The following is a 12,168-nucleotide window of genomic DNA, read 5'->3' on the forward strand; positions in this document are numbered from 1 at the left end:
TGAAGAAATCCTTGGCCCAGGAGCAGTCTTGCCTGTCCATCCCAGAATCCTGACCCCCAATCCAAGGAGCACGGTGGTCGGCTACCCTCCTAGGTGCCCCGAGAAGCCATTGTAATCCAGGGGTTCTTGGGGAGGCTGTAAGGAAAGGGTCAGCCAGTCAATCAGTCAATCAGCAGTATCTGTTGAGTGCTCACTCTGGCTAGAACACTGTACTGAACAATGGGGAGAGGACAGTAGAGACAGTAGACACGATCCCCACCCTCAAGGAACTTATAGTCTACTGTGTGCAGAGTGCTGTGCTGAGCCCTTGGCAGAGGACAGTTAGTACACACAATCCCTGCCCTCAAGGCATTTCCGGGATAGAAGAGGAACCAGATACTTAATTACAGGTAGGAGGAAGCAGGTGAGTGCTTCCAGCTTGCCAGGGTGAGACCTTATCGTTCCTGGGGGTGGCAATGCCAAGCAGTGGTTTGAACCCACCTAAAGGCTCCAACTCTGCTTCCACCACCACGAGACCTTGGGAGCCATGGGAGCCATCCCTTTCGCTCTCAGGGCACCAGATGCTTCCACGCCTTCTCCAAGAGGTCTTCCCTAATTAAGCCCTTTATTTTCCTTCCCCACCCTCCCCTCTACATCGATCATGCACTTGGCTGTGCAGCCCTTAAGCACTTTAATCTTCACCCCAGCCCCACAGCACTTACATCCATATCCGTACATTCACTTGGCCATTTCCCGTCTGTCATTTATTTTAAGGTCCGTCTCCCATTCATTCATTCATTCAATCAATCAATCATATTTATTAAGCACTTACTGTGTGCCAAGCACTGTACTAAGCGCTTGGGAAAGTATAATACAACAATAAACAGTGACATTCCCTGCCTCCTCCTGTAGACCGTAAACTCCCGTGGGCAGGGATCGCATCTGCGAACTCTGTTGTATTGTACTCTCCTAAGCGGTTAGTATGGTGTTAATCAATCAAGCAATCAATTGCACATAGAAAAGCACTCAAAAAGTACCGTGGATTTATTAATACATTGATGGATTAATTGATTGATAAGTAGAGCGCTATAGCTGGTCAGGCTAAATGGAAAAGTTACAGGAGCAGTGGTTGCATCTGAGTGGTCGTTGGTCAAGCTCAAGGACTCTCCTGGCTCAATCTGTCAGGGGGGCAGGGGAGTTAGACCAAAAGAGATCCCGACATCTCTCTCTCTCTTCCTCGCCAGGAGGTCACCCCCAATTTCTTTCCCTCACCTCTGCCCCGGCCCCTTATCGCACAAAGCCTGATCCGTCTTGCTGGGCAGCCCCTCCCTCCATGAGGATACTGCTGGAATGGCTTGGCTGGGATCCAGAGTCCACATAACTTCTGTTCCACCAGAACCCAGGGGTCCTTTGTTGGGTGTGGGCACTGAGGCCCACCACAGTCTCTCTGAGAACTACATAGTGAAAATCAGGTGGCCAAGAGGCTGCTGCAGTCGGGGGCCTTGGAGTTCGCCCAGTTTCATTCATCTCCTCCAAGAGTTTCCTCAGTAGGGAAACTGAGACTGGGACCAGGGTCACTACCCTTTTAGAGAAGCAGCATGGCCTAGTGAAAAGAGCCTGGGCCTGGGAGTCAAGAGACCTGGGCTCAAATTTCAGCCCCACCACTTGCCTGCTGTGTGGTCTTAGGCAAGTCACTTAACTCCTCTGTGCCTCAGTTCCCTCATCTGTAAAATGGGGTTTCAATACCTGTTCTCCCTCCTCCTTAGACTGTGAACTCCAGGTAGGACAAGAACTGTGTCGGAACTGATTATCTTGTGCCTACCCCAGTGCTAAGTACATTGTTCAGCACGTAGTAATTAGTCCTTAACAAATATCACGACTGTTACTATTATTATTATTAAGACTGTTCGGCAGCCTGAAGCAAAGCAGCGTGGCCTAGTAGATAGAGAACCATGGAGAAGATGGAGAAGCAGCATGGCTCAGTGGAAAGAGCACGGGCTTTGGAGTCAGGGCTCATGAGTTCGAATCCCAGCTCTGCCACTTGTCGACTGTGTGACTGTGGGCAAGTCACTTCACTTCTCTGTGCCTCAGTTCCCTCATCTGTAAAATGGGGATTAAGACTGTGAGCCCCACGTGGGACAACCTGATTCCCCTATGTCTACCCCAGCGCTTAGAACAGTGCTCGGCACATAGTAAGCGCTTAACAAATACCAACATTATTATTATTATTATTATTATAGAGCATGGGCCTGGGAGTCAGAAGGACCTGTTCTAATCCTGGCTCCAATCTTGTCAGCTGTGTGACCCTGGACAAGTCACTTCACTTCTTTGTGCCTCTATTCCCACCTCTGTAAAATGAGGATTAAGACTATTATTATAATTTGGCCTGGGAGACAGAGGGAATCAGGGCCCAGAATGAAATTGACCGATTGACTGGGAGTTAGGGACTCTGTTAACAACTAATAATAATAATACTAATAATTGCAGTATTTGTTAAGCGCCTACTATGTGTCAGCCACTGTACTAAGTACTGGGATGGTTACAAGGAAATCAGGTTGGACACACTCCCTGTCCTGCAGGGCTCCCAGTCTTAATCCCCATTTTATAGATGAGCTAACTGAGGTCCAGAAAAGTGAAGTGACTTGCCTAAGGCTATGCAGCAGATAAGTGGTAGAGTTGGACCTTCTGACTCCCAGGCTTGAGCTCTATCCACTATGTTATGCTGCTTCCCGAAGGCCACGGCTGTGGGGGTGGTGAGCAGCAGCCCCGCGAGGAGCTGAGGTCGGGTGAGGAGAAGAAGGGGAGAGCAGAAAGGGCAGGACGGCAGGGCTGGGGAACAGTTCAGCCACGAACCTCTCACAGGGAGCCCGGAGAAGCCTCCCACCGCTGCCCCCTCCCCTGCGATCAGATGCCCCCGGATCTCCGAACAGCAGTCGTCATCACTGTCCCCCAGGTTTCGGTCAAGTGATTCCTCAGAAGAGCGGAGAAGAGAGGGAGCCATTGTTGGCCTGGGCCGTAGTAGCCCGTGCCAGTTGGTCGGCCCCTTGCCTCTTCCCTCCCAGCCAATGGGGCTGGGGCTGGCACCTCCTTCCCTGTGGCTGTGGCTTAGCCTCACTCAACCAGAGACCCACCCACACTCATACACTTGCCAAGATTGCTGCAGAAATCTAGGCAAGGTCCCCCCAACCCCCACCGCCATGCTCCCATGTTCCTCCTCCCTCCCTGCTGCATGACACATGCCCTCCTCACCCTTCCATTCCCGTGGCATTGCTTCAGGCCCAGACACTCAGATATCCACCCATCTTTGCCTTGTGGGTGCCTCCCACAGCCACGGTAATAATTAGGGTGTATGTGAAGCACTTACTCTGTACCAGGCACTGGGATAAGCGCTGGGGAAGGTAACAAGATGATCAGGTCGGACAGTCGCTGTCCCTCATGGGGTTCCTAGTAAGCGTACAGTCCTCCCCCAAGCACTCAGCACAGTGCCCTGCCCACAGCAGGCACTCGGTCACTACCAGCGATCAATTGATTACGAGTCAGGTGTGCCCAGCAGGACCTGAGCCAGACGGTCCACTGCAGGGCTCTGCCAGTTACTGGAGATTCCAGAGGAGATGTTTACAGAATGTTCCCGATCCTCCCTGGCACCCGCTGCCACCCCCAGAGCGGCTCCGGTCTCCAGGTCCTACTCTATCTCCCTACTGCTCTGCCTCCGTCCTGCCCAGCCAATGCCCTGGCCCAAGTACCATTTCCTGGGGGGGGGGGCCAGGGGCCGGCCTACTCTTCCCCACCCCCTACATGCCCCCTTCCCTGTCCCTCCCTCCCTTCAGGCTAGTGCTGTCCCCAGGACACAAAGTCTTGCACACTGGGTATGAGATCTGATGGTCAGAGCTGGCTAGATCCTCCTCCAGCACAGCTGAGCCTACCTCTCCTCACCGTCCCCACCTACCACCACCTGCCTGCGGCCCCACCCTCGACCAAGCCCCTCGCAGCCAGAGGAGGCGAAGGTCCTCCCCACCACATTCCCCAGACCAGGATCCATATATTTCATATAAAGACACACCAGATTTTTTAGATTAGCGATCGGCACAACCGGTGCCTTGTTCAGCTGTTTCATCTCAATGGGTTTGAGTCACTTCCTGCTTTATCCCTATTTTCCTTGTGCGGTCACTAGCCGGAATTCATTTGGGTCTGCCCATCTCCCCCATTAGAGTGTAAATTTCCCGAGGCAAGGGGCCACGCATCTTTCTTCTGTCAGCCTCTCCTCAGGGCTTAGAAAAGTGCCGAGCACCCAGTATACGCTCAGTAAATACCATTGGTCGATTGATTGATGGACACATATTGGGCAAACATTAATACTATAAAAGTGTTTGTTAAGCTCTTCTATGTGTCAGGTGCCGCCTAAGTGCTGGCTTAGAGGGCTAACACAGCAGCCTAGTGGAAAGAGCCCTGGGCCTAGCAGTTCAGGAGACCTGTGTATCATCTTGGCTTCAACACTCGCCTGCCGTGAGAGCTTGAGCAAGTCATTTCACTTCTCTGGGCCTCATTTTCCTCATCTGTAAAATGGGAATTTGATATCCATTCTCCCTCCTACTTAGGCTGTGGGACATGGGACTGTTGACCTGATGATCTTGTATCTACCCCAGTGCTCAATACGGTGCTTGGAAAATGTCATCATTTTAACTATTGCTACAGTTGAATAAATGCTTATCCATAAGGGCTGAGATTGGGATACTTATGAGTCAGAGAGGTTAGGGGGTTTCTGTGACAGTCTGGCTCTTAATGGGAGCAGGCAGGTTTTCAGGAGGGCTTGGACTATGGAGAGGGCTGGGAGTCTGATATATGGCCGGAAGGGAGGAGAATCTGTAGTCGAGGGGACTGTGAAGGAGGGGTTGCGTGTGGGAGAGGCAAGGGCGAGGTTCAAGTGGGAGAGACGAGAGAGCCAAATAGAGTTAGAAGATTGGCTTGGGTGCAGCATTTGAAGCTGGTTGGGAGTACAGCGGACAAAGAGAGCAGGGATATGTAAGGTGGGACGAATTGATGGCAGGCCTCAAGGCCCCCGGGAGAAGTTTTAGCTCGATACCGAGGGCTTGGAGAAGCAGTGGAGGGTTTTGCGGAGCAGAGTGTTGTGGGCCGAGTGATGCTTGGGGAAGGTGACTCATGCAGTAATATAGTGGGTATTTTATGGTATTCGTTAAGTACTTACTCTTTGTCAAGCACTCTTCTAAGCTCTGAGATAGATACAATTAATCAGGGTATACATAGTCCCTGTCCTGCACAGGGCTCACATCTAATTAAGAGGGTTCTGAATCCCCATTTTGCAGTTGAGGAAACCTAGGCACAGAGAAGTTAAGTGACTCGACCAAGGTCACACAGCAAGCAATTGGCAGAGCTGGGAATAGAACCCAGGTCCTCTTAACTCCCAAAGCCCTACTCTTTCCACTGTGCCCTTCAGGAGCCGGGAAAGGGCAGAGGTAGGGAGATCAGCGAGGAAGGTGACCCAATCGTCTGACTGCGATCTGACTGGAGCTGGGGTCAGAGTGGTGGTGGTTTGGGTGAAGAGGAAAGGGTGGAACCGGGAGTGGTTGGGCAGGTATTGGGCAGAAGCCTTTCCTAATTTTACCCTAAGGCTCTGGGCGGGACTCTTCCCACCCCCCCTCCAGTGCCCCCCACACTGCCTCCATTTCCTTCTTGTCATTCACCCTCACTCCTCTTGCCCTCCTTTAGCCTTTTGGGGGATGAAGGTGGCCCAGTTGTCAGCCAGGAGCTAGGAAACTCCAGGGACACCAACTTGGGAATCAGCCTAAGCTATATCTTCAAGGTGGGTGTGAACAGGCTCACAAGGTCCCAGCTGTCCAGCAGCAGCCCATCCCTTTCCTTCCCTGGGGGGCCCTGGCATGCGGGGCTCCCTTCCCTCCCCAACATCCAGGGACCCCTACCTCCACCTCCTTTTTCGTCTCCACTTAACCCAACCCCCTTCTCTGTTGACCTGTGATTATTCCTGAGCTCTGGAACATTGGGGGGGCAGGAGGAGATCAGTCCCCAGCCCCCAGCCCCCAGAACCCTAAAGACTCCTAACGTCTCCCCACGACCAACATCTCTGAACTCGGACCGTCCCCCCCAGCCCCAGCCCAGTTCCTGAAACTGCGCCATGGCCCAGCCGGCAGCCTATGTGGACAAGAAGCTGCTCAGCCTGACAACCTTGTTGTGCCGAGCCGGCCTGGACACAGGCCTCTGGGTGCAGCCCATGATGGACCTCCAGCAGCTCCTGCTCGTCCTCTTCGATAACATCCTCGACTGGCCAGAACAGGTGCCTGCCGCTGGCCCCCGACCCCCTCAACCGTCTCGGCCCTTAGCTCGGGCTCCTCCTCTGTGTCCGTCTCCCCCACCTCCCAGTTCTCTGCCGGCACCTTGCTTCTTTCTGTGGACCCCTGTTGACAGGGCACCTTCCCCAGGTCAGCCCGAGCTCAGGCAGCCATGCTATCCAGTGCCTCGCTGCCGAGCTCCCCAAAATTCTGAAAGAAATTTCCCTTTCGGGGTCCTCAGCGTTCCCCTCCTTGACCTCTCTTGCCTGGAAGTCAGAAGGTCATGGGTTCTAATCCCAGCTCCACCATTTGTCTGCTGTGTGACCTTGGGCATGTCACTTCACTTATCTGGGCCTCAGTTACCTCAGCTATAAAATAAGGATTGAGACTGGGAGCCCCACGTGGGACAGGGACTGTGTCCAACTCGATTTGCTTGTGTCCACCCCAGTGCTTAATATAATGCTTGGCACATAGTAAGTGCTTAACAAATACCCTTCTTCTTCTTCTTCCTCCTCATCCTCCTTCTCCTCCTCCTCCCCCCACTTGGCAACATGGCTGCCTGTGTGGGGCAGGCTGCGAGCTCCATGGTCTCAGCCACCCTGATGGCTCCTTGGGCCTGGCGTCCCCACGCAAGGGCTCCCGGGCTGGCTCGGTCCTGGCTCCCTGGTGGTCTCGGGACCCTCAGCCTGATGTCGGGGGTGACCCCAGGCCCCAGGTGAGCTGAGCGCAGAGAGCCGGGTGACCTGCCAGTGGGGTGATCAGCGTTTCTGTCCCTGGCAGTTCCCGGAGCTCTGCTGCCGGCTGAGCCGGGTGTCTGATCACCATCACAACTTGCTGGCCGTGGTGCGGCTCTTCCCAGACCTCACTGGCTGGGGCAGGTACGTTCCACTTCCCCCTCCCCCCAGCTGCCACTGCTGCCTAAGGGCCTGGGAGGGTGCACAGCCCAGCCTGGCTGGTTCTCCTTGGCATTTCTGGATGGTCAAGGGGAGCAGGGGACCTGGGGGCCTATGTGCCATGCCCCCAGTGTGCATCCAGGCCCACGCCTGGGTCTCTCCCTCTTTAAAAGGCCCCTCACCCAGGAGGGTCTTCTCCCAGGCTTGGTTACCTGGGGCTCCGGCGTAGGAAACATTTCCAGCCAGCAACTGCTGATTGAGAAGAAAAGCAAGACCATGAAACCAGATTTTTATTAGTGCCACAGCTGCCCGGACGATTGTCCCGCCCTGAGAGAGGAGGCCGGGATGAAGAGGAATTTGGCCAAAGAGAGCCAGCCGCCTCCTCCTGGAAATATTTCCTGACCTCCCTCCCGCCCGCCCCACCCTCCAGCGTCCTTTAGCCGCTCGCATACTTGGTGCCTGGCTGTCACCCTTATTGGCCTCCAGGGGCTATTAGTTTTATCTCTTCTTACATTTTCCAAGCTTGTCCATTCACCCACTTTGGCCAGCTTGCAGAGCCTTCCTCCCCCTGCCATGTCCCCTGAGATGCCCACAGAAGCCACCCTGGGGCAAAGGGCAACTGGGGGCAACCCTCAGAGTCCCCCAGGGCTGTGGAGGCCCGAATTCCCTCCTCCCGGTCCCCAGTCAGTGCTCTCTCAGGCCCGATGTCTGCTGAGCCCTTCTTGGAGTGCCCGGGCCTGGGGTCCAGCTGGGCAGGGTGCCAGAAGGATGGGGATGGAGGACGGGGATGGGGTCGAGGACTGGGGAGGAGGAAGGAGCGAGGGTGGACTCTGGGACTGGGTGTGGATGGGGCTGCTTGGCCCCGCTAAGTTGGAGCTGGGCTTGGGAAGCCCTGGGGCAGTGGGGAGGGCCCGTTGCTCCCTGGAGCAACCTCCACAAACACCAAGTTCCAAAACCCCTCACCCACCCCAGGTTCTCCAGCTGTAAGTCATTGCCAGAGTGCCAACATGCCAATAGGGCTCTCCTGGGCCGCCAGGCAGCTCCAGACAACGGCTGCTTCGCGAGGAGGTTCTGTGGGCACAGTGACCACCTGGCACATCCACACTATCCCAGTCAGGCCGGCACTAGAGCCGGTTCCTCTCCCGGACTTGAGGTGGAGCAGGGCACCCTGTCAGCTTCTCGCGGGTGCAGGCTCGCTCTGCCCCTCAGTCAGTCTGGGCAAGCCATTGTGAATGGTTTTCCTTGGATTTCTCTGAAATTCCCACAAGTTCTGAACTTTTGGACTAGCTGTACTGCTGGATTAGATGGGAGAATGGAGGGAAGGGTCTTCCCGGGAGCAGCTTGCTGAGGAGGCAGGATTTCCCTCCCACTCTTCCTGTCCTCTCGTCAGCGCCAGCATCAGCCTCATCTCATTCCTTCATCAAGCTCTGTACAAGGGGCGAGAGCTGCAGTAAGGGCTAGGGAAAGCACAAGGGAAAGTGAGCAGAGACCCTGGCAGTCCCTACCCTCAGGGAGCGCCTGCTCTAAACCTGGGAAGAGACACTCAAGCATTGCAAAAGTCCAAATCCCGACCACTTACAAATCGGCAGTCACTCAGAGAGGCCAGGTGGGGAGTCGCTGGGAGCGGTTCCCGCAGTGCTCGCCTCTCCATGGCCAGCTGTTGGGCCAGGGCCCTGTTGCCCCAAGGAACAGGCTGCCTGCTTGCCACGTGGCTTCCCCTCACCGAAGGCTGGGGAGGGAAGGGAGAGCTGAGCCTCCAGCCTCATCCCGCCCCAAAGTCTGGCATCCCACCCTCCATCTCCCGTCGGAGGTCCAGGACAATGGGATCAAGAGGGAAGAGTACAAGGCCTCCCTGAGCCCAGCTGCAGCCTCCTTCCAGAAGGCACCTTCTCTACAAGGGAGAGGAGAGAAGAGCATTGCCATATAGAGGGGAAAGGGAGGCAAAGATCAAGTGAAAAGGAGAAAGAACCCAAAATATAGGGTTTGGGGGAGGTGGTGTACTTAGGTTTGTATATTCAAGTGCACATGGACCTTCGAGCCCTGATCTTGGGGTGGAGGGAGCCATTGAGTTGGGGGTGGCGATGCCAGTGGTGTTAGTGGAGTTGGTGAGGATTCAGTCTGGGAAGGCTTCAGGGAAGAGGTGGGATTTCAAAAAAATAGGGGAGGCCAGTTTGGTTGGGGGAATCCACGCAGGGTCACCTCTCCCCCTTCTACCCACACACATCCCATCTCATTCCTATTGTACAACAGCTCAAAAACCCAGTCACCCTGTCAGGTCAGAGGGACCCTCCCGGCTGAAATGGGGAAGGGAGCAGACAGCATGAGCCAGTGGGGAGAACTCGGGCCTTGGAGGCAGAGGACCCGACTTCTAGTCCTGGCTCTGCCACTTGTTTGCTGAGTGATCTGGGACAAATTGCTTCCCTTCTCGGTGCCTCAGGTTCCTCCTCTGTAAAATGGGGATTAAGGACCTGTTCTCCCTCCTACTTAGACTGAGAGCCCTGATTCCAACCTGATGATCTTGTGCATCTCCAGTGCTGAGTACAGTGCTCGGTGCTTGGTAAGCACGGAGAAGCAGCGTGGCTCAGTGGAAAGAGCACGGGCTTTGGAGTCAGGGCTCATGAGTTCGAATCCCAGCTCTGCCACTTGTCGGCTGTGTGACTGTGGGCAAGTCACTTAACTTCTCTGTGCCTCAGTTCCCTCATCTGTAAAATGGGGATTAAGACTGTGAGCCACACGTGGGACAACCTGATTCCCCTATGTCTACCCCAGCGCTTAGAACAGTGCTCGGCACATAGTAAGCGCTTAACAAATACCAACATTATTATTATTATTACCTTACACATTCCCCCAGTTGTTATCAGTAGCAGTCGGTATGGCCGATGCCAGCCTCCTCGGCTGTGGTGCCAGCCTGCACAACGAACCTCCCCCTTGGCAGGGCTTTCCAGAGGTGCAACTAAAGGTATAGAGGACAATGGAGGTGGTCTCCCCAGCTGGGGCTTTTGGCAGCTTCCTGCTCTGGCCAGGAACCAATCAGGCAGGCAGAAAGAGAACGGGAGCTGAATAGACTGCTCAGCGGCCAGTTGAGGGTGCGGCTGTGTTGGAACTGCAGGGGCTGGAGAGGCAGGATGCTCAGTTCCCCTTCCTGACTCCACCCCAGGGACCCAGGACAAATCCCTTCCCTCCGCGGGGCCTCGGTTGCCCCACAGTAACCAGGATCCTTGGTCCCTGGGGCTTGGCTTCCCGGAGGAGTTGGTGTGCAAAAAGACATGGGCTGCACCTGGCTTCCTGGAGAGGAGGAGGAAGAGGAGGTAGAGGAGTCTGGGCTGGAAGTGGTATGTCTGGGCCCAGGAGCTGCAGCAACTTTGGCAGTGGCTGTGGCCTGCTGCCTCATATTCCAGTCACAGGGAAACCCCCTCCCCTGCAGCACTCCTCCTGCCACCCATTGTGAGCTCCTGGGAGGTGGCAGCCTGGCCCGGCCTTCGCCCCCGCAGGTAAACAGGGTGCAGAGTGGCACCTTCTCCTCAACCTGGGAAAGTCCACGGCTGCTGCTGTGAAGCCCCAGGAACCCAGAGGGGCTGGCCCAGATCACTGCTGGGATCTGGGGGCTGAGTTCTGCCCCGGCCCATCTGTCAAATAGTATCCTGCCTGCCTCACTCCCATGTCCCAAGAGGACCCCATGAACGGGGGAGACGCCGTCCGCAACCGCCTCTCCGGGAGTCTCCGAGTCCCCGAGATGAAAGGAGGCAGGCGGGACAGTGCAGCAGGGCTCCGAACTCTTGGATGTGGGTTCCTTTTCATCTGCTCTCTTCTTTTCAGTTGTTGTAGGCCCAGCCCTCTCACACTTGGAACCACCTCCTCCCCCTTCTCCCCTCCCCCTGCCCCCAGCACTGCTGAGGCCTCTGAGCCCTCTGCGGGCCCTCCTTCCCTTTGCCTCGATCACTCTTCCCTTCTCTCTGGCCTCCCCTTGGTCGGATTAGCCGGGTGGCAGGGCCTGGGGCGGTGGACCAATGGATCCCAGATGGCGGTGGCCCAGAGTGCATGATGGAAAGCCACAGAGCGGGTCTGCACTCGCCTCCCACTGTGGTGGGTGAAGGGTGGGAGGGGGCGGAGGCTACCCAGCTGCCGCTCCCGGGTTCTGGGGAACAGCTGGGCCCGCAAGACGTCCGACAGACAGGAGATCCGACTGACAGAGGATCCGGGTGGGACAGAGGCCTGGCCCCAAAGGCCGGCCCAGGGCCGACATTGTGTGTTGCAGGTTGCCTGCCTCATTGTACTGGGGGCTCAGCCCCTCCCAACCAATAATAGTAATAATAATAATGTTGGTATTTGTTAAGCGCTTACTATGTGCAGAGCACTGTTCTAAGCGCTGGGGTAGATACAGGGTAATAAGGTTGTCCCATGTGAGGCTCACAGTTAATCCCCATTTTACAGATGAGGTAACTGAGGCACAGAGAAGTGAAGTGACTTGCCCACAGTCACACAGCTGACAAGTGGCAGAGCCGGGATATTCCTGCTGCCAGGGCCCCCAGTAGTTGGAACTTGTGCCCTCATCTCTCCTCCTTCCCACCCCAACCCAAACATTCATTCGTTCATTTAATCGTATTTAATGAGCACTTACTGTGAGCAGAGCACTGTACTAAGCACTTAGGAACGTACAGTACAACAATAAGCAGACAGATTCCCTGCCCACAACGAGCTTACAGTCTATATGGGAGACAGACATTAATATAAATAAATAAATGACAGATGTGTGCACAAGTGCTGTGGGGGTCAGAGGAGGGATGAGAAATGAGAGTAAGTTAGGGCAAGGCAGAAGGGAGTGGAGAAAAGGAAAAGAGGATTAGTCAGAGAAGGCCTCTTGGAGGAAATGTCCCTTCAATAAGGCTTTGAAAGGGGGGAAGAGTAATTATCTGTCAAATATGAGGAGGGAGGGCGTTCCAGGACAGTGGCAGCACGTGGGTGAGGGGTCAGCGGTGAGATAGTTGGGATCAAGG

General features: G+C 55.2%; 1 protein-coding gene across 1 annotated transcript in view; it reads left to right on the plus strand.

The window, feature by feature from the left end:
- The window catches only part of FAM178B (family with sequence similarity 178 member B), a 70,546-nt gene that overhangs the window by 25,413 nt on the left and 32,965 nt on the right, over positions 1-12,168 (plus strand). The window contains 3 exon segments of the mRNA XM_039913470.1: positions 5,704-5,797; positions 6,119-6,286; positions 7,062-7,163. Coding sequence (XP_039769404.1) covers positions 5,704-5,797; positions 6,119-6,286; positions 7,062-7,163 — 364 coding nt within the window.

The sequence above is a fragment of the Ornithorhynchus anatinus genome, chromosome 11 (genome assembly GCF_004115215.2).
Source record: "Ornithorhynchus anatinus isolate Pmale09 chromosome 11, mOrnAna1.pri.v4, whole genome shotgun sequence".
NCBI lineage: Eukaryota > Metazoa > Chordata > Mammalia > Monotremata > Ornithorhynchidae > Ornithorhynchus > Ornithorhynchus anatinus.